Here is a 21,440-nt window from a genome sequence, read left to right as displayed (position 1 = left end):
ATTTCTCACATACACTCATACCTGCAAAGCCCATAGCATAGGGGGTTCACAGTTAGCAAAAATTATATAAAACCTCTTTTATTTTTAATTATTGAGTTTCAAGTTCCTCAATTAGAAGACCATCCAGGTTTTATGATTCAGTAAGTACTCTTTGAAGTCTAACCTAGAATAGTTTTTGAACACTATTCTTTCTATCAGATTAATGTATTATCAATCATGAAGAATGTAAGCCAGTTATGTAAAAGTATCACATATATATGAAAGCTTTTTTGCAAACTGTAAAGCCCTACAGAAATTATTTTAAAATATTATTCTGTATTGTTTTTGAAGCTAAAAGGGTCCTGAAATTACAAAGTTGTACTTCTTGTATTTGAAACACGATTTTTGCCTTTCCTAAAAATAGTTTCCTTTTTAAAAAATTTTTTTTTTACATGTAACTAACTCCAAGGGTGAGAATATCTTTTCCAGTTGTTAAAGTTCAAGTGAACTTGACTTGATAGCAATAATTTTAGAAAAATATAATAATGAGGGGGAATGATCAGCCTAATACACTGGCAAAGAGCTAAAGATCCTGGAATTGTGTTAGAAACCTTCAGGGTCCACCACACCCTTCCACAATCAGGTGTAAATGTCCTAGGAAAAACTGGCACCTCGGTTGAAAATCGTATTGAGGAGTAGGTACTTTCAACCCCAAAGCTGTTGACATGTCAAACAGGTTTGAATCCTTGGAAATCCTGCCCTTTGTTGGACACTTTCTTTAAACGTCATCCACGTTAAAACACCCCCCCCCCACACACACACACAGTTTCTTCCTTTAGATTACACATTATATCAAGAACTATATTCAAGATGAAGATGGAGACATTTCTGTTAAGTATATGGAAATATGACTCCATTTTTGTATAGCTAAAATGTCGTAAACGATGGAATACTTCATTTTACTGCAACTCTCCCTTAAAATATTAGCCGAGAAGTATAAATAGTGCAACCTGCCGGCTTTGAAAAGCCTAATCCTATTTGTTAGGATGGACCTTCTGTAAAATGGAAATATACGGCTGTCAGTCTTCAAAGTGCTTAAAAAACAAATCAGGAGCTGGCAATTAAAATCCTCCAGACTCCCGCCCTCCGCAAACACTTCTTCCAAAGAATTCTGGTATATTCTAGGTCTTCCTCCGTGACCGCTGGCAGGACATTCCTTTGGGAAAAGCTGCTTCTTTAGTGAGGTACAAAGACAATAAACCCCTTCCTTTCATCCCTTTCTCATTCACTCAGCAGGGGGTGGAATCAATAGGGAACTGAATAAAGCTCTTTTAACGCTTGGAGATGCATCGTCTTTTCTCCTGAACGCTACTCTTCCAGCTCCCCGACCTAAAGGCTGCTGAAGCCGAGCACCTGGAGACCAACGATTCCCGGCGCAGCGCCGCGGGGGCGCCAGGCCTTAGCCCTACAGGCCCGTCCCAGGGAGGCCCAGGCTGCGAGGGGCAATCTCGGCTCCTCGGGGGCGCTAGGAAAAGCAGAGCTCGCACACGCCAAGGACAGGGTCGGGTGGAAGGGCGAGCTTCCTTCCCACATTCCCGGTGAGAAAACGAGGTAGAGGGGCTGGGGGCTGTATATCTCGAGCATGGGATACAGGCTCCAGGAACAAAGAGACAGGAGGAAGACAAGGCAGCCACATCAACGCAGACTCAAAGGGCTCTAGGACTTTACGCAAATGGGCCGCAACCCGACGGTGCTCAGTTCCCCTTACGCCACTGGCTTGGCCTCAGAGCCTTCGCGAATATGGCTTTGCGCACTGCGGAGGGGCTGCGCCGCAACCGAGCTTGGCCCTGTGGCTCCTCCCCACCGCCCTGCGCTGATTGGCGGCAGACAACAGCCGGGTCGCTGATTGGGTGGCAAAGGAGCCATTCGGGGCGGCTCTGGTGGGTTCGGCTGCCCTAGAGTGATAAGTTCGGGTTCAGACACGCCTCAGCGCCAGCAGCGAGTCGGAGCTCTATGGAGGTGGCGACGAGAATCGGGCGGAGGCTGCAGCAGCGACTCTTTTGAGCTGAGAGTTTCAAGCCAGTCCCGACTCCTTCCTCCCCCTTCCCTCCCCCTTTTTTGTTTTCCGTTCCCCTCCCCCCCTTCCCCGCCCGTCCCCGACGACCGGATCCTGAGGGGGCAGCTGCAGTGGCAGCTGCTGAGTTCTCGGTGAAGGTGAGTGGAGCCGCTGCCGCCGGCGCCGCCGCCGAGTGAAGCGCTCTAAAATGGCCGCCGCCCCTGCCCGCTTCTTCTCGAGCGGTACAAAATGGCGGCCGCAGGCGGAACCGGGCGGGGCGACCCGTTTCTAGTGTTTCCTCCGCGCTTCGGGCACCTGAAAATTCTTCCCCTTTGTTCTCCCTTCCCGTTGCTGACGGAGTAGAAGGAACTTGGTGGCCCCGGGACGTCTTGTGGTTGTCGGCGGCCGTTCCCCGCGGAGCCGGAGCCCGGGCGCGGGTGTGCTCCGACGGGGAGAGCGTGGCGGGGCGGTGCGAGCTGGGGGGAGGGACGCGGGCCGGCGGGGAGGGCCCGGCCGTTGGCGCGGGACCAGCCGAGGCGGAGGAGTCCCGGAGCCCGGCCTCCCGGCGGGGAGGAGGTGTATGAGGCCTAGGGCCGGCGGGGAGCGGCCGGGCTGCCCTTGGTGGAGAAGCGAAGGGCCTGCCTGGCGAGCCCTGCCTGCGACGGGAGAGGGGAGGGAAGCGGGGGTTTTTGAGTTTTTGTCGGGTGGGGAGGGAGCAGCGAGGCGGCTGTCAGTTCCTCGGGGATTTATGGGTGGGAGGGGGCCGCTGGAGGCGGCGGGTGGGAAGGAGGCCGCCTTCCTGCTTGAGAACAAAGAGCCGGGCCGCGGGGGCGGCCTCCACTCCTCCCCGAGGCTTCCCCACGGCGGCTTCGCGAGAGGCTGTCGGAAGCACTTCCCTAACTCGGGCCTGGGTGGGAGGAATCCACTGCTCTTTTGTTCCCAGGAAAGGAAAAAATGGGGCGGAGGTTCCTGCTGCCATGTTGTGGTCCCGGTCTTCTGACGGGCCCTGTGCGCCCAGTTAAGAGTGAACAGTGGGGAAAGCCGTCTTCAGTTACCCCTTATTCAGTGTAGTTCGTTGTTGAGGCAGTGAAAACTTTAAACTGTTTTCCCAGGACGTGCCCGTCTTGTTAAGAGTTAGATTGTCTATTACTGATCTCAGTGTTCAGCTGTAAAGGAGGTAGGATGTGGCTTTCTTAAGGATAGGTTCTTAGCATTTGAGAGGTTCTTACATTTCTATGTAGGCACTTCCTTGCGTCCTTGAACACGAGAATTTCCAGGTGGTAAACAAAATAAAATTTTATTGTCCATTTGTGTTTCGAGTACGTTCTATTTTAGTCTTATGAGATCTGCAATGCAGTGTAAGGTCAATCAACTGCAGTGTCAGGCTCTGAAATAAATTGTAATTGAAGCGGGTTTACAGATTTGTATGATAGTGTCTAATTTTGGTCCTCTTTTTCATTCTAGGGTTTTCATTTCTCCCATCCCCTTCCCTCCCCACCCCATCCATTAATATTATTCTTTTGAAGATTCTTCGTTGTCAAGCCGCCAAAGTGGAGAGTGCGATTGCAGAAGGGGGTGCTTCTCGTTTCAGGTATGTGTAGATTTATTTTGGCAATTATTGTGACAAGACTAATTAGAAAACCAAAGGAATAACCACACCAAGTAATTCTGATTTAATTGTGCTGCAGGTTTAATTTATAATGTGCAGTGTACATTTTTTTTAAAGCCCTAAAATTGTCATTGTTTTCTATTTGCTATCTGAAGAATAAATAATTAATTGAGTTTCCATTGGGCCTAAGTTCAGTCTTCATCTGTGGGGTAATTACTGAAATGCAGAATAATTAAAGAGATCGTTTATCTTTTTTGAGTGAAATATACTTGGGGTATACTTTTTTTTTAAAAAAAGTTTTTCTGTTAAATAGTGCTTCTTCGGGCGGAGGAGGAAGTAGGGGTGCACCTCAGCACTATCCCAAGACTGCTGGCAACAGGTATAGTAGTAAACATGTGAAAAGAATGACTTCTGTAAATAACAGATTTAGGTTAATGGTGTTTCTAATACATTACAGCATAGTTAATAAGGCATTAGGAATCCTATCTTAATGGGTATGATTTCTGTTACATGTCCTAAATTTAGAATATCAGTTCTTAATTATTTCTTAGCCAAACCATCTAATATGAGTTGACATTCTCAACTGCTATTTTATCCTGTTACACTTCGGATTACTTTCACTGATGTTGTTTCTGAAGCCAGCCATTATTGTCCATACTAAATTGTGGTAGTAAATCTGTATGCGTATAACATGGTCATGAGACATTAGAAGATGTTGGTTCTTGTGGTGTGGCTCCTGGACCAGCAACACTGGCATCACCTGGGAGCTTAGAAATGCAAATTATCGGGCCTTACCCCAGACCCACTAAAGCAGAAACTGGGGTGGGCCTAGGAATCGTTTAACTAGCCCTTCAGGTGATTCTGATATGCAATATTGTTTGAGAACCACTGATTGTGAGTTGCTTAGTTTTAAGGGAAGTTGAGAAAAACCTAAACTGTTTTTTCTGTTTAGAGGGATTTCTGATCTGTATGACATTTGATATGTGAGTGGATGCTATGTTTCAAGTTGTCTTAATCTTTATTTTCTTAATTTTTTACTAGCGAGTTCCTGGGGAAAACCCCAGGGCAAAACGCTCAGAAATGGATTCCTGCACGAAGCACTAGACGAGATGACAACTCCGCAGCAAACAACTCCGCAAATGAAAAAGAACGACATGATGCAATCTTCAGGAAAGTAAGAGGGTAAGTTTATTGGGGCTGTTTTGTCCTTTAAACAAAAGGAGGGAAGAAATGGATTAACTGTGTTTCTTTAGTGTGTATGCTGTATTACTTAGAAGGCAATGTTCATGCCCTAAGTCTATTTTAATGAATGCCAGTGTTGACAGTTTTAAGCTGAAAATTGACACATCAGTGTTTTGGGGCTCAGTTAGTTGCTTTCAGTCATTGGGCTAAAATGCACAAGCTCATTGTGCTGACATTTCCTATGCCTGCTGTGTACCCAGTGATGCACAGAACATAACGGTTTTAGCTCCTGTATCTAGCCTTGGTTTTGAGGATGAGTTTCTTGTCCAACAGCTGGGGACCCTCCAATTAGGTAGATATATTTTAAATAACAGGTTTATTTCAATTTTGGTTATATGGGTTAAGAAGAATATGTCTTGATATTAAAGGGGAAAGTGATGGGGGAAAAAATGAACATAATTTAAAGGCGATTTTTCAACTAAATAATTCCTTGTGTGTTGGCTGATACCTAGTCTGAATCCTCTTTTCCTAGCATACTAAATAAGCTTACTCCTGAGAAGTTTGACAAGCTATGCCTTGAGCTCCTCAATGTGGGTGTAGAGTCTAAACTCATCCTTAAAGGGGTCATACTGCTGGTAAGTTAAATAAGTTGGCTTAATAACCGAAAGGGAGAGGAAAAGATTTAACCCAGGTTGGGGTGTGTGTTGTTGTTGTTTTTTAGATTTGCATTATTGCTTAAAACTGAGGTGTGAGTTACACGTTAGATGTATGTATCTCTGAACACTGGTGGGGTTTTTTTTTTTTCTTCTCTTTTTTTTTTTAGAAAAGCACTAACTTTTAATGGTATCAGACTTAAGAGGTCATTTTAAATTGTATGTGTTGTGTTGCAGGGTTAATTGGGTTATTAGGCTATTAAGGGGGTTTTTGCTTTGTTTTTCCTTATGTGAAAAATGCCATATTTTAGTTTTGGAAATGAGTTTTATGATAGTTGATGTGATTCTAGCATCTGTTTATAGTTTTTCCAATATAATTTCAACTCCTGAGGGGGGAGGGTTTTGCTAATATGAGATCTGTGTAATTAGACTTCTTTGGTACACTGCAATAGCTTACAAAATTTAAGTGCTTATATTTTTCTAGGCTGTGTGCTAAAGCACTTTACATGCCTCACCTGATTTAGTGTACACAATAAGCCTTACACAAGAGAGATGTTCTTATTCCCAGGTTACGGATGAGGCATAGAGAATTTGTCAGAAATTTGTGAGATTCAAGATCCTTAAGACTGCAAGGAAGCATTAAGTTATAAAGAAAGGTTTTTTCAAAAGTTGTCATATTTAGTTTTAAAAAGTCATTTATTTTAGATTGTGGACAAAGCCCTAGAAGAGCCAAAGTATAGCTCACTGTATGCTCAGCTATGTCTGCGATTGGCAGAAGATGCACCAAACTTTGATGGCCCAGCAGCAGAGGGTCAGCCAGGACAGAAGCAAAGCACAGTAAGTGGTAGTGTTTGCTTGCTTATTTAAAGTTGGTTTGAAAAGGTTTCATTAGCAAGCCCTGACAAAAGCATCTTTTGTTTCCAATAGACATTCAGACGCCTCCTAATTTCCAAATTACAAGATGAATTTGAAAACCGAACCAGAAATGTTGATGGTGAGAATTTGTTCGGTACTATGTAGTACTGTATATGTTCAACTTAATTCTGAATGTTGACTTTATTCTTTCTTATTTCAGTCTATGATAAGCGTGAAAATCCCCTCCTCCCCGAGGAGGAGGAACAGAGAGCCATTGCTAAGATCAAGATGTTGGGGAACATCAAATTCATTGGAGAACTTGGAAAGCTTGATCTTATTCATGAATCTATCCTTCATAAGTGCATCAAAACAGTAAGTATGAGTGGGAATGTAAGCTTATATTAATCACTGGGTACATCGTTATTTGGGGGAAATGGGTCAATTATAATTTATAACTTTGCCATGTGAGAGTATTGGTAGGCTAAATATTTCAGATTGCCAGCAAAATTGTTATTTAAATGTTGTAAATATGCAGTATGTTTTGCGAGGTAGGGGTAGAACTGATTGCCTACCTATGTGTAAGTTGCTCAGTTTGGAGGGATGTCTTCAACAGAAACCAGATACAGAGTTCTATACTAGACACTGTAGGAACTATGAGTCAATGCAAACTTAAAGGAAAGTGCTACATCTAAACCAAGAAGGATTTGTTTTTATTTTTTAAATTATTTTATTTATTTATTTTTGGCTGTGTCGGGTCTTTGTTGCTGTGTGCGGGCTTTGTCTAGTTGGGGTGAGCAGGGGCTACTCTTCTTCGACGTGCGCAGGCTTTTCATTGCGGTGGCTTCTCTTGTTGCAGACCACATGCTCTAGGCACTTGGGCTTCAGTAGTTGTGGCTTTAGGGTTCTAGAGCGCAAGCTTGGTAGTTGTGGCGCACGGGCTTAGTTGCTCCGCGGCATGTGGGATCTTCCCAGACCAGGGCTTGAACCTGTGTCCCCTGCATTGGCAGGCAGATTCTTAACCACTGCGCCACCAGGGAAGCCCCCCAAGAAGGATTTATAAACATGTGACATTTGTTTCTTTTGGTAGCTTTTGGAAAAAAAGAAGAGAGTCCAACTCAAAGATATGGGAGAGGATTTGGAGTGCCTCTGTCAGATAATGAGGACAGTGGGACCTAGGTTAGACCATGAACGAGCCAAGGTATGTGTGTTGCTGACAGAAACAGTGTAAGCTTGTCTTGATATTTATTCAAATCAAACCTATTTTTGTGATCTAGAGGATAGCTATTAGTCATTAACCTTGATAATACTTAGAAGCCTTAAATAGTATACATTTGCCTTTAGTGTTTTCTTCTGAAAGTGGTTTTTTTTTTTTTTCTTTCAGTCCTTAATGGATCAGTACTTTGCCCGAATGTGCTCCTTGATGTTAAGTAAGGAATTGCCGGCGAGGATTCGTTTCCTGCTGCAGGTAAAACTGGTTTCTTTAGGTATGCTGACTCTGTTTAGGAATATTAAAATAATACTTATTAAAACTCTTTATATTAAAGGATACCGTAGAGTTGAGAGAACACCATTGGGTTCCTCGCAAGGCTTTTCTTGACAATGGACCAAAGACGATCAATCAAATCCGTCAAGATGCAGTAAAAGTAAGTTTTGCTTTGTTTTTAGTCAAGTGGGTTTTAAGTTTATAATAGCACTAAGACGACCTTAAACTTTTTGAGATTGTCTCATCTTACCAGTAGAGCTTAATGTTTATGGTGTCTTGTATGCCCTTTTGAGAGAAGAAGTTGTTTATAGAAATTATATAAATAGCACTCTTAATAGTCCAGGGAAGTATTTCTAGTTTTCCCAATATAAGAAGTTTAGTTTTATGTAAAACAGTGTTCAGAAATAAGTGTTTATTCACTTTATTTCTGAAGGATCTAGGAGTGTTTATTCCTGCTCCTATGGCTCAAGGGATGAGAAGTGACTTCTTTCTGGAGGGACCGTTCATGCCACCCAGGATGAAAATGGATAGGGACCCACTTGGAGGACTTGCTGATATGTTTGGACAAATGCCAGGTGATTTTGAACAAAATAGTGGTTTGGTTACATTAAAAACTGAGTTTTAACATTTTAATAGTAAAGAGTTCTTCATGTCTGTGTTTTAAGGTAGCGGAATTGGTACTGGTCCAGGAGTTATCCAGGATAGATTTTCACCCACCATGGGGCGTCATCGTTCAAATCAGCTCTTCAATGGCCATGGGGGACACATCATGCCTCCCACACAATCGCAGTTTGGGGAAATGGGAGGCAAGTTTATGAAAAGCCAGGTAAGAAAACATTTAAGGATGTTTAGGCAACAGGTATTAAATCTTGGAATGTATATGAATAGATTTGCTTTTTTAAAAGGACAGATATTTCAGGTCTAGGAAACCTAAAAACAATGTGTGTTTTTCTAAACCAAATTTATATGTGTGACAGTTATTTCAAACTGGGTAAAATGCTTATCCTTAAGATTAGTAAAGTATTAGTAAAGTCACATCGCTTTATGTAAGTTAGGTTAGATATTTATTCTTCCTGTTTCACCTTTTACTTTCTCTGGGCAAATTCAGTTAAGCTTTCCTATGGCTTGGCCTCATCCCTTTGGTACTTGATTACCATAATTTGTGGACCCCTTTTTATCTAGACTTTCTTTCTCTCTTTCTGAAATAGGGGCTAAGCCAGCTCTACCATAACCAGAGTCAGGGACTCTTATCCCAGCTGCAAGGACAGTCGAAGGATATGCCACCTCGGTTTTCTAAGAAAGGACAGCTTAATGCAGATGAGGTACACTTGCCTATGTTACTTATATACCATAGTTTGTCAATTCAGAAATCTATTGCCCGATGATTATAAAAAGACGCGTTATTAAGAGGACTTAATGCTGGAATTCTTTACCTTCTTTCTCTCTTTTCTGTACTATTTTTTCTTTCTTTGGATGTCCAGCATCCTATGAGTGAAGATTATGAGATATGAGGGCAAATGTCTTAAAAGTCTTCAGTTAGAGCAAGGAAAATGGTTAATGAGATTTTTATTGTGACTTCCCTGCAAATAGAATGACTTAGAATAGAGTAAAATGTTTTCTAAACTCTTAATTAAATTTTCTGGTTTTCAATATTTTAGTGATGCTAATCCTTGGAGAATTCTGGTATAAGATTTATAACAGTATTTTATTTTTGTGTGCATCAGATCTTTAGTTTTCTTGCCAGAAATTAAACCTAATAACATGGAGTAACCTGTTTACTTATTTAAGATATTTAAATTTCTGCCATAGATTCTATCATGCTTGTGTATGCTGAATTAACTTTAGGATGTTGGAGTGTTGCATTTAATATGTTAGCTAACTGCTTGTTAACTTGGATATCTGTTCTGATTTGTTTGCAATTCTAGATTAGCCTGAGGCCTGCTCAGTCTTTCCTAATGAATAAAAATCAAGTGCCAAAGCTTCAGCCTCAGATAACTATGATTCCTCCCAGTGCACAACCACCGCGCACTCAAACACCACCTCTGGGACAGGTATGCACTGTAGCATGACAGTGACTTTCTGAAGATGTCTGAAGGCTGCTTTTTAATGTCTTCTCTCTTAACTTCATAAGCTCCTTTTTAATAATAAATATTAAACATTCATATCTACCATTTTGCTGTTTTTTAGACACCTCAGCTTGGTCTCAAAACTAATCCACCACTTATTCAGGAAAAGCCTGCCAAGACCAGTAAAAAGCCACCACCGTCAAAGGAAGAACTGCTTAAATTAACCGTAAGTCTCAAATAGTCCCATAGTCTGGTTCATGGAGTGTATTTGAGATAGGAAAACTCTAAAGATATTTGGACTTTGTTCTTTTCAGGAAACTGTTGTAACCGAATATCTGAATAGTGGAAATGCAAACGAAGCTGTCAATGGTGTAAGAGAGATGAGGGCTCCTAAACACTTTCTCCCCGAGATGTTAAGCAAAGTAATCATCCTGTCACTAGACAGAAGTGATGAAGATAAAGAAAAAGCAAGTTCTTTGATCAGTTTACTCAAACAGGAGGGGATAGCCACAAGTGACAACTTCATGCAGGTAGAATACTTTCCGGATTCCATAAGAACTCTTGCCTTTCAAATTTGGAAACTAATAAAACTGACTGTTATATATTCCTTCTAAGGCTTTCCTGAATGTATTGGACCAGTGCCCCAAACTGGAGGTTGACATCCCCTTGGTGAAATCATATTTAGCACAGTTTGCAGCTCGTGCTATTATTTCGGAGCTGGTGAGCATTTCAGAACTAGCTCAACCACTGGAAAGTGGCACCCATTTTCCTCTCTTCTTACTTTGTCTTCAGCAATTAGCTAAATTACAAGATCGAGAATGGTTAACAGAGCTTTTCCAACAAAGCAAGGTCAATATGCAGAAAATGCTCCCAGGTAAGACAATGCTGGGGATTTTGTTTATTTTTAATACTAAATCTGGGGATTCCTTAGTACCCTGAGTGAATTTATATAGGTCAGTGTGATTATCCTGTCCAGATAACAATAAGCATTCCCACAGACAGACTTCATCTTTATAAAAAGAAGAGGGTATTATGATTTAACTATTTTCATTTGGTCCAAATACTGGGTTTCCTTTGCTAGGTTAGTTCCTTATTATTTTACATGAATCTTGTGTATTTGGAAAATCATTTGTAGAGCAGTTTTCTAGACCAACATAGGTAAAATGAACTACCTGATGATGGGAATGGCTTTGTGTCTCTTCAGAAATTGATCAGAATAAGGACCGCATGTTGGAGATCTTGGAAGGAAAGGGACTGAGTTTCTTATTCCCACTCCTCAAATTGGAGAAGGAACTGTTAAAGCAAATAAAGTTGGATCCATCTCCTCAAACCATATATAAGTGGATTAAAGATAACATCTCTCCCAAACTTCATGTAGATAAAGGATTTGTGAACATCTTAATGACTAGGTAAGATAACAGAGTTGGGGTTTTCTACATTTAGTAGAGAGTTAACCTGTGTTTTGTTTCCTAGAAAAAAATCTATAAGGCAAGGGACTAAGAATTGTCTGTTTCTTGAGCTAGAAAATTCATTTTGAGGTTCTAACAAGACCTCTTTCTGTGCAGCTTCTTACAGTACATTTCTAGTGAAGTAAACCCACCCAGTGATGAAACAGATTCTTCCTCTGCTCCTTCCAAAGAACAGTTAGAGCAGGAAAAACAACTGCTTCTTTCCTTCAAGCCAGTAATGCAGAAATTCCTTCATGATCACGTTGATCTACAAGTCAGTGCCCTCTATGCTCTTCAGGTGCACTGCTACAATAGCAACTTCCCGAAAGGTGAGAGGACCAACATCAGAAGAATGATGAGTGAGGGGCAATTCTTAAGCCACACACTAAATAATGGGGTTACATTTTGTCTTTTAGGCATGTTACTCCGCTTTTTTGTTCACTTCTATGACATGGAGATTATTGAAGAAGAAGCTTTCTTGGCTTGGAAAGAAGACATAACCCAAGAGTTTCCAGGGAAAGGCAAGGCTTTGTTCCAGGTAAATCTTGAGAGAAATTTGGTGTGCTTTTTCCAGTTGGTATTGTTTTATAATGAGCCCTTTAAAGTTGAAATACAAGCAAAATAGTCCTGGTAATTTGTACATACATGTGATTCTTCACTATTAAAAGCTGTGGTAGGGCTTCCCTGGTGGCGCAGTGGTTGAGAGTCCGCCTGCTGATGCAGGGGACACGGGTTCGTGCCCCGGTCCGGGAAGATCCCACACACCGCGGAGTGGCTGGGCCGTGAGCCATGGCCGCTGAGCCTGCGCACCCGGAGCCTGTGCTCTGCAACGGGAGAGGCCACAACAGTGAGAGGCCCATATACCGCAAAAAAAAAAAAAAGCTGTGGTAAAGTAGGCAGTTAGCAAAATGAAGTAAAGCTGTGGAATAAAAGGTTTCAATCCTAGTAGTGTCTAAGCTGTTAGATTAGAGGTGGCTAACATTTTTTAGAAGTAAAGCTACTTATAAAGATAGGGTGATTGTACACGATTGGATTGAGACTTTTTCTTTTGCGGTACGCGGGCCTCTCACTATTGTGGCCTCTCCCGTTGCGGAGCACAGGCTCCGGATATGCAGGCTCAGCCACCATGGCTCACGGGCCCAGCTGCTCTGCGGCATGTGGGATCTTCCCGGACCGGGGAATAAACCCGTGTCCCCTGCATCAGCAGGCGGACTCTCAACCACTGTGCCACCAGGGAAGCCCCTGAGACATTTTTTTAACTGTCAGTAAACATGAGATTGTTTCTGATTTCTCATACCATGATTTTTTATCTTATTTAGTGGAGTAGAATTCTAGCCATGGGGAAGAACTTGTATGTTAGGGGATTCCACAGCATACGTTAATCATCTGGAAAGTAATTTAAAAGGAAGTTTCAGGTCTGATCCTAGACATTCTGATTTAGTAGGCATGTGTGTGTTACACAACCCGGGTGATTCTCATTCTATTTTTCTAGGGGCCAGGCTTTGAGAAATGCTGGTTTATGGTATCTTTATTCCTAAGGTTCAGGAACTAGTTTCATGAGGATTATCCTCACAGCATTTGTCCGTAGTCTTGTCCTTGGGGAATCTGATCCTACAGGTCCGGGGTGGGGCTGGAGATCTACTGCTCAGAATCTTCTTTGTTGTCCTGTGTGCCTTTCCACCCCGCCCACACACACACTGCATTGCTTATGTATTTAAGTTTGGGAGGAGCCACTGTCCCATATTAAAACAGTCCTGAAGTGTAATGGGAGTGGTGTCAAAGAACACCCAAGTTGACACCCAAGCTGACGGTTCCTAAACGGCTTGTAATCCTAAATCCAAATAATAAGCCATTTTTTTAAACATCTTTATTGGAGTATAATTGCTTTACAGTGTTGTGTTAGTTTCTGCTGTATAACAAAGTGAATCAGCTATATGTATACGTATATCCCCATATCCCCTCCCTCTTGTGTCTCCCTCCCACCCTCCTTATCCCACCCCTCTAGGTGGACACAAAGCACCAAGCCAATCTCCCTGTGCTATGTGGCTGCTTCCCACTAGCTAGCTATTTTATGTTTGGTAGTGTATAGTTCTACTCTCTCACTTCGTCCCAGCTTACCCTTCCCCCTCTCTGTGTCCTCAAGTCCATTCTCTATGTCTGGGTCTTTATTATTCCTGTCCTTAAGCCATTCTTTAAAATAACTTACAGCTAATACACAAATGTAGGTTCTGAAGACTTTGCAATTACAAAATGTGTGGTACTATCTAAAACTTTTGTCCTTAGGTAGGTTGTTTATTCGATCTGGAATAAAAAATTCTGCTATTCTGTCTTCTGTAAGTATTACTTATTTCATTAAATTACAAATTTACAGGTGAATCAGTGGCTAACCTGGCTAGAAACTGCTGAAGAAGAAGAATCAGAGGAAGAAGCTGACTAAAAGAACCAGCCAAAGCCTTAAATTGTGCAAAACATACTGTTGCTATGATGTAACTGCATTTGACCTAACCACTGCGAAAATTCATTCCGCTGTAATGTTTTCACAATATTTAAAGCAGAAGCACGTCAGTTAGGATTTCCTTCTGCATAAGGTTTTTTTGTAGTGTAATGTCTTAATCATAGTCTACCATCAAATATTTTAGGAGTATCTTTAATGTTTAGATAGTATATTAGCAGCATGCAATAATTACATCATAAGTTCTCAAGCAGAGGCAGTCTATTGCAAGGACCTTCTTTGCTGCCAGTTATCATAGGCTGTTTTAAGTTAGAAAACTGAATAGCAACACTGAATACTGTAGAAATGCACTTTGCTCAGTAATACTTGAGTTGTTGCAATATTTGATTATCCATTTGGTTGTTACAGAAAAAATTCTTAACTGTAATTGATGGTTGTTGCCGTAATAGTATATTGCCTGTATTTCTACCTCTAGTAATGGGCTTTATGTGCTAGATTTTAATATCCTTGAGCCTGGGCAAGTGCACAAGTCTTTTTAAAAGAAACATGGTTTACTTGCACAAAACTGATCAGTTTTGAGAGATCGTAAATGCCCTTGAAGTGGTCTTTGTGGGTGTGAAACAAATGGTGAGAATTTGAATTGGTCCCTCTTATTATAGTATTGAAATTAAGTCTACTTAATTTATCAAGTCATGTTCATGCCCTGATTTTATATACTTGTATCTATCAATAAACATTGTGATACTTGATATAGTTGTGTGACTTTAAGTAGCACCTACTTATGAAGAACTGACAGGTTTTGTTTTGAGATAGGTCTGTCTTAGGAACTTCTAATTCATAATCAGAAATTCACAATTTTCTGATTAGGCAGAAAATTCAAGGTGGTTATTCCTCTTTAGGTCATGTTACTGGAAGTAACCAATATACGATTCCTGTAATCAAGCGCAGTGCTGAGAATCACAAGTCTTACGACTTCAGAGGGACGTTGCTAATGCATAACGACAAACTTGGTGACATTTATCTTTTCGTCACCATACTGAACTATGTGGTGAACTGAGAGGTTCATCACCTCATGGTCAAGACAAGTGTAACAATCCTATCATCATTATCAGTAATTGTAATTGTTCCTGTTTCAAGGAAGGTTCCCCCTTGAAACCCCAGAGTAGCCCAGTAAAACTGGCTCCTTAATCCAACTGAAGCCCTGCATGGAGGTTTAAAATATATTTTCAGAAACCAGTTAATAAGCATTTGCTCAAATTGCCCTTGTTAACCAGCCCCAGGAATGTGACAGTCCTAGGCAGGCTTTGGCTTGGGTAGGGGCTCTTGAAAGTGTTGCTGGAGTCCTGGTTGCTCGTGTTAGCTTCTAAGAGCAACCTGTACTTGGTTTGGAGGGAGCCTCTAGGCAGACAGTAATACACCATACTGCTAAATCTGATAGAACCTTTGTCTTCAGTGTTGCACTTCCTAGTCTCTGAGAGGGGTGGTAGGTAAAACCAGTATTTGTGTCCTCTTGGCGTCAGAAGCTAGCTCTCCCTGTGCCCTAGCAGACCTTTTCATTGAAGTTCTAACATGATTCAGAGCTTTTGGTGGATATTGTAAATACCATGAAATTAAAGCTAAGTGGAGACTTGTATAAATTAACTTTAGATAGAATATCAAGAAGCTGACTTTACTAGGCTGTAGAAATAAATGGCATTCCTGGCGCTCTGCCCAACCCTCCCCAAGGGGGAAACTGATTTTTAACCCAGCAAATGTGGCCTCTTTTGTTAGAGAGGTGGGCCTTGGCTTCAGTTTACAGCCAGAATTCTCCCAATTCAGCTAGAGAATTGGGCCAGAGGAAGTCCCAGAGTTCGACGTGGTGTGTGGTGGCTTGTCAGAAGTCAGACCTGTGTCCCCCCAACCAGTGCTTCAAGAACAACTCAGATGCCCCTTAAAGAGCAACACCTCCCCACTCCGATCTTGTTCAAAAAACACTGAACAGGGTGTTTTACAACCAACCATACTATGGAATGACAATATTTGGATGTACTAGGCATGTGCCTTGTATGAAGGACATAATGCTTTTAAGTATCAGCACACTGTCTAAGTCTACAGTGACGTATCTTAAAGATTCCGCATCTTCGGGCTTCCGTGGTGGCGCAGTGGTTGAGAATCTGCCTGCCAATGCAGGGGACATGGGTTCAAGCCCTGGTCTGGGAAGTTACCACATGCCGCGGAGCAACTAAGCCTGTGCGTTACAACTACTGAGCCTGCGCATCTGGAGCCTGTGCTCTGCAATGAGAGGCCGTGAGAGTGAGAGGCCCGCGCACCGTGATGAAGAGTGACCCCCGCTTGACACAACTAGAGAAAGCCGTCGCACAGAAACAAAGACCCAACACAGCCAATAAGTAAATAAAAAGATTCCACATCTTAGCGCCGACGTTGGCTTTCCTTAAAATACAGCAAAACAGGGTTGCCTTCATTTTGCCAGCTCTTTCGCCACCCCCCCCCCCCCCAAACAGGCTGCACTTCACTCCTACACCAAAACTTAAGATCACCAGTAACTTCAGTGCTGCCTGTTATCCAGTATGTTTTGATCATCTAGGAAGCATTTGACAGTAAATCACTCCTGAGACTTCTTTTCAGGACACCTCTTGGTTCTCCTTCTTCCTCTCTCTGTTCCTTCTTAAGTCTCTAATGGCAAATGCCTGATGTCAAACCCAATGTCCAGTTATCAAATCTTGTTAATTCTTCCTTCAAAACATTATAAATTGGACAACTCACCTCTTCAGCTGTGGCTCTCATTTCTCACCTAGATACCACACCACCCCAAACTGGATTCTCTGCTTTACCCTTGCTCTCCTTTTAGTCACCAACACAGCAGCCAGAGGAAGAGGAATCCTTCAAGACAAAACTCGCTTAGGACAAAATGCACCAAAACGACTTTCAACCTAGATTTTTAAGTGGAAATACTTAAAATTGATCTACACAGCCCTAGGTCTGATCTAGTCTCCCCTCCTCCCTGCCTCTACCTGCACCCTGTTTCTCGGGTTGTTTCCTGCCACTGGCTCTTGCTCATTCTGTTCCCACCACCCTGGCCTCCTTTGAGGTTCCTGGGACATGCCAAGCGCTGGAGGTTTTCTGTTCCTGCTGCCCTCTGGAAAACTGGATGACTGGCTCTCTTCCCCTGTCAAGTCTTGGCTCAGATACCACCTTTATTAGTAAGGGCCACACCTGTCTACCATATTTTAAATGTAATGCTGAGCACATTCTTCATCTCTTTCCTGCTGTAGGTATCTCCACGTCTACCATTGTTATGTGACGTGCTGTGTATTTGCAGTTGACTCCCTTCCAGAATGTGCGGAGCATGACATTTATGACTGTCTCGTTCACTGCCGGATCCCCAGAACTTGGTGCCTAGCATGCATAAGTACTCAAGTATTTGTTAAACCAAGTCACAAATTAACAAATGATCCTACATGGCCGGATCTGGACATAGAAGAAAGGAGGAATGGAAAGAACTTGGACTTAAGCTGTAGATCTAGGGTTCATTCCTGTCACTTATTAGCAGTGTGATCTTAGGCAAGATATTTCGTTTCTGAGTTGATTTCTTTTGAAAACGGGGCTAGTGCTTAAGGGTTGCCATGAGAACTAAATAAGGTGGTACGTGGAAAGTTACTAGCAGAGAGGCTCACACAGTACTCCGATGTATATGTGAACGACCTTAGCAGATTTTCCAAGACTTCTTGCCATGAGAACTGCTTCCAGCCTGAGCTTCCAATCGCCAGCTCAGTCCAGTGGGCATTTCTCAGTCTTCCTATCTGACCTATCAAAAGCATTCAACAGTAGACTGCTCTCTCTCCTATTTCGTTTGTTTTCCTCTCAGGCTTCTCCTTGGTCTCCTTTTACAGCTCTCTTTTGTTGCCTGGTTCATGAATGTCACTGTTCTGCTTTCCTCTCTCAACACTGCCACTCCTGTAGCTCCACTTACCACCTGTGTGCTGATGACATCTGTATCTTGAGTTCACACCTCTTTCCAAAACGTCAAACTTGTGCATCCCACCAGCTTCTGGACATTTTATCTGAGTGTAACACAAGCACTTCAAACTCAACATGTCCAACACTGAACTCTTTTCCCTCAAACCAACATTTCCTCTTCTGGCTCTGAATGATACCCCATCTAAGCCAAAAACCCAAGTCATTCTTTACCCCCTTTTTAGCCAATCACCATGTGTTATCCATCTTACGTCCATTATGGCTCTTGGAGCCATTTACTTCCTATTTCTTCACTGCAGTGCTGTAAAACCACCCACATCAGACTCCAGAGCGTTCCCTGCCAGTATCTGAACAAATTGCCCAGTGACACCAGGTCCAGGTCAGAGGCCTGGGCAGAAGCCCACAGTTGACAGCTTGAATCATGTGTCCACCCCTTGTTGCCTTGGTTTCCTTTAGTGGATCAAGTGTCTGGGTTTTGGGGCCCCTCTTGTGTCAAGCAGGCCCTGACTCCCAGCTATATAGTGTAGGGGGGAAAAAAGGAACTTCGGGAGGGATTTGGGTGGACAGCTAGGGAAGAAAACGATCACTGTCCACTGTGAGTCCACTCTGTACCCCACTTCCCCACCTAGCACTTACTATACTGCATTGTGACCAACTGCTTAATGCTTGTCTTTCCACTTTCTACTCCAAGAGGAGGGTGGGGACTGTCTCATTCATTGCTCTATTCCCAGTGCCTAGCACAGTGCTGGTCACATATTAGGGATCAGTAAACAGGTATTGAATGCGACATGAATCTAGGTTTTGAGAAACCCAAATTTTATGCAGTTGGGGGTGGGGGAGAAGTTGTGGCTCTTACAAGAAGACAAAATTGCGTTCCGGGCCCAGAGGAGTCCTATGTAAGAAAATGGCCTTGAAACATAAGCTTCGTTGACTTCATGGTAACTCTGAGTGAGAGACTAGAGTCTAATAATTTTCATACCTATCTGTACCCACTAGACAGAAACTAAAAATGGTATTTATCAAAAAATCCTTGTTGAAGGGACTTGACTTTTTCTCATTAGTGGCTGCCCAGCCTTACCATTTCCCAATGCTTCCAGTCCAATTACAAAGCACCCAGTCCCCCACATTACATTATTTGTACATGCAAAAGTGAGTTCCTCATCTGTGCCAGCCTGGCGCTAGGGGCTGGGACACAGCATGAGTTAAGATGCCATCTCTCCCCCCAGGGAGCCCACTGTCCAGAGGGGGAGCAGACAGGAGCAGACCCTTGTGGCCATAGAGCAGGCAGTGGACACACTGAGACGGGAGAAAGGGGCCACCTGAGGGGAGAGGAGGAAACATCCTGGAGAAGTTGAGACTTCAAGGAAGCGTTGCTTTCCCAGCAAACGTTTGAGGGAGGGCTTTCCAGGCACAGGCGGGGAACCCACCTCCGCCTTTCTCCTGGCTCTGCAGAGCTCCCATCTCCCTTCCACTCTACACCAGGACAGAGTCCACTTCCAAATGAGGGGGCATCTTTCATCTGCTGGAGGATAGCAGCGGTGCAGTGGGGCCAGGAGGACAGGGAATCATTTACCTCAATAGATTCTGAGACTTCCAAGGAGCATCCTACAAGGAAAGCCAGGGCTCTCGCCAAGGGAACTTCTCAACTCAGAGCAGAGAGGAGCAGAAGCAGGACACTGAAGTCATACAGGCTGTCCAGACCCATAGGCTGTCTGAGCCTACATCACCTGGAGTTAGTCCAGGAGGACGGGATAGAGCAAGGCCACCCATCAGGATGCTGTCTCTATAGCGCCCTCTGCTGGGCTCCTAGGAGAAAGACCCCCTTGGCAGGATATTGTATACTTGTTCCACAGGAAAGGCCAAGACCTATTGGGTACGCTCATCAATGGGAGAAAAGGCAGTGAAAATTTTGGCCTCAACGATGCAACGCTGTGACTGATAAGCAGTGAATCCTTGAGGGCTGTTCACGTCTGCCCGGGACGTACAGAGTCACATACCAGAGACTGCATCCCAGGTCCCCCATTAATTAGTTCCATGAGCTTAGGTCAATCACTTTACCTCTCTGGGCTTCATCTGCCTTATCTGTGAAATACTCCTTGGTTTGTCCACTTCCTAGGGTTGTTGTGAGGAGACAGATAGGTAATGGAAAACAGCGTGGACAGGTGTGGGATTGCTCTCCAAATCCATTCGTCTCATAAATATTTATTGAGTCCAAGCTATGTGCCAGGCACTATTCCAGTGCTGGGGATATAACAGTGAATGAGACAAAGTCTTATGGAGCAAACATTCCAGATGATTGGAGAGAAAGAGAACAAACATATATAATGTCAGTAGTAAAAAGTGCTCTACATAGAGAAATAAACAGAACAAGAGTGATGTAAATGCTACTTGAAATAGGGTATTATGAGGAAGTGACCTCTGAGCAAAGACCTAAATAAAGTGAGGGAGTGAGCTCTGCAGATATCTGCAGGAAGAGGGGGAGCAAAACCAATGGCCTTGAGGTGGGAACACAGGTGGAGTGCCTGAGGGTCAATGCAGGGGTCAGTGTTACTGAGTAGAGTAGGGGCCTGAGGCTGGAAAGGGGCGGGGGCGACACGTGGAACTAGTAGGACATGGTAATAACTTCGGTATTTTTTCTAAGTGGAATGGACTGTCTTTGGAGGATTACTATTATTATGTATTAATGATATTAATAATGCATTAACACTACCCAGTGCTATGCTGTGGCTTATTACTATGATTATTCTAGCTAACAATTCTTGGGCATTTAGTATGTGCCAGGCTGGACCAGGTACATTAATCATTCCATTTCATCTTCCCAAGCTCCTTGAGGCAGGCACTTTACCATCTCTATTTCATTGATGAGGAAACTGAGGCTCAGAGAAGTTAAGCACCTCACCCAAGATCTTTCATTTATTCAGCCAGCGGTTAGGAGCACCTTTCTTCATGCTCTTTCGAAAGTTTTAAGTCACAGCGTCGTGATTCGGACCCTGCACTGCATCTCGAGAGCCAGCCCTCACCACCACGTGCACAAGTGCATGTTGAGGGGACAGAGAGGGGGAAAGAAAGGAAGAGACCCGTCCCAGCGACAGTGAGCCCATCCTTCCTGGGGGTGCACAGAGCTAGTGAGTATGTGAGGGTCACAGGACCTGAAGTGAGGAGCAGTCAGCCTCCAGATCCCCCTGTAATAGGTTGTTGTGTCCCCCTCAGAAGATATGCTGACTTCCTAACTCTCGGTAGCTGCCAGTGTGACCTTATTTGGAAATCAGGTCTTCGCAGATGTCATGAAGCTGTGCCAGAAAACACAAAGAAATTTAACACAGATTTAATCATTATTCCTGGGGACACTATCACACAATCTAAAGAGTTAGCAAAAGTTGTAAACAAGCCATTTTAAGGATCACTTGAAAATTCTGTATGCTAGGGGCTCCCCAGTCCAGTGGTTAAGACTCCGCGCTTCCACTGCAGGGGGCACAGGTTCGATCCCTTGTCGGGGAACTAAGATCCCACAATCCGTATGTTAAATGGAGATGGAAAATACCCCACCTACTGGACAAATGGAAAGGCCAAATGTCCTAATGTGATGCAGTTGGGCGCTTGTAACTTGGGTGCCAGGAGCAACGTTGCTCCTGTAGTTCTTATGTGCCGCCCCCAAAAGGACCTATGTGTTACCAGAGCTGCC

General features: G+C 43.3%; 1 protein-coding gene and 1 non-coding gene across 11 annotated transcripts; both read left to right on the top strand.

Moving 5' to 3' along the window:
• The first annotated feature begins 1,862 nt into the window (after positions 1–1,862).
• EIF4G2 (eukaryotic translation initiation factor 4 gamma 2) lies at positions 1,863–14,532 on the top strand. 10 transcript variants are annotated; one of them, XM_032639773.1, is made up of 22 exons: positions 1,932–2,193; positions 3,500–3,626; positions 3,958–4,023; positions 4,686–4,826; positions 5,359–5,461; positions 6,185–6,316; positions 6,407–6,473; positions 6,555–6,706; positions 7,422–7,532; positions 7,716–7,799; positions 7,879–7,977; positions 8,251–8,392; positions 8,483–8,643; positions 9,026–9,139; positions 9,743–9,868; positions 10,005–10,109; positions 10,198–10,413; positions 10,499–10,757; positions 11,088–11,292; positions 11,449–11,660; positions 11,748–11,869; positions 13,703–14,532. In XM_032639773.1, exons 8-22 carry the CDS (start codon positions 6,623–6,625, stop codon positions 13,766–13,768), a joined length of 2,106 nt encoding a protein of 701 aa, XP_032495664.1. In that variant the 5' UTR covers positions 1,932–2,193; positions 3,500–3,626; positions 3,958–4,023; positions 4,686–4,826; positions 5,359–5,461; positions 6,185–6,316; positions 6,407–6,473; positions 6,555–6,622; the 3' UTR covers positions 13,769–14,532. The 10 variants fall into 10 exon arrangements, 9 of the variants coding, with proteins under 9 accessions (XP_032495668.1, XP_032495664.1, XP_032495667.1 ...); XM_032639775.1 differs by having other exon boundaries at positions 1,971–2,193; positions 3,562–3,626; XM_032639774.1 differs by lacking the exon at positions 1,932–2,193 and adding an exon at positions 2,954–3,212.
• LOC116758896 lies at positions 9,192–9,334 on the top strand. Its single transcript, XR_004351280.1, has one exon. It is a non-coding gene; the product is annotated as a small nucleolar RNA SNORD97 (small nucleolar RNA).
• Positions 14,533–21,440: the final 6,908 nt, after the last annotated feature.

This window comes from Phocoena sinus, chromosome 8 (genome assembly GCF_008692025.1).
Source record: "Phocoena sinus isolate mPhoSin1 chromosome 8, mPhoSin1.pri, whole genome shotgun sequence".
In the NCBI taxonomy this organism is placed as follows: Eukaryota; Metazoa; Chordata; class Mammalia; order Artiodactyla; family Phocoenidae; genus Phocoena; species Phocoena sinus.
The sequence above is the reverse complement of the archived record's forward strand: the minus strand, read 5'-3'. Positions and strand labels throughout refer to the sequence as shown.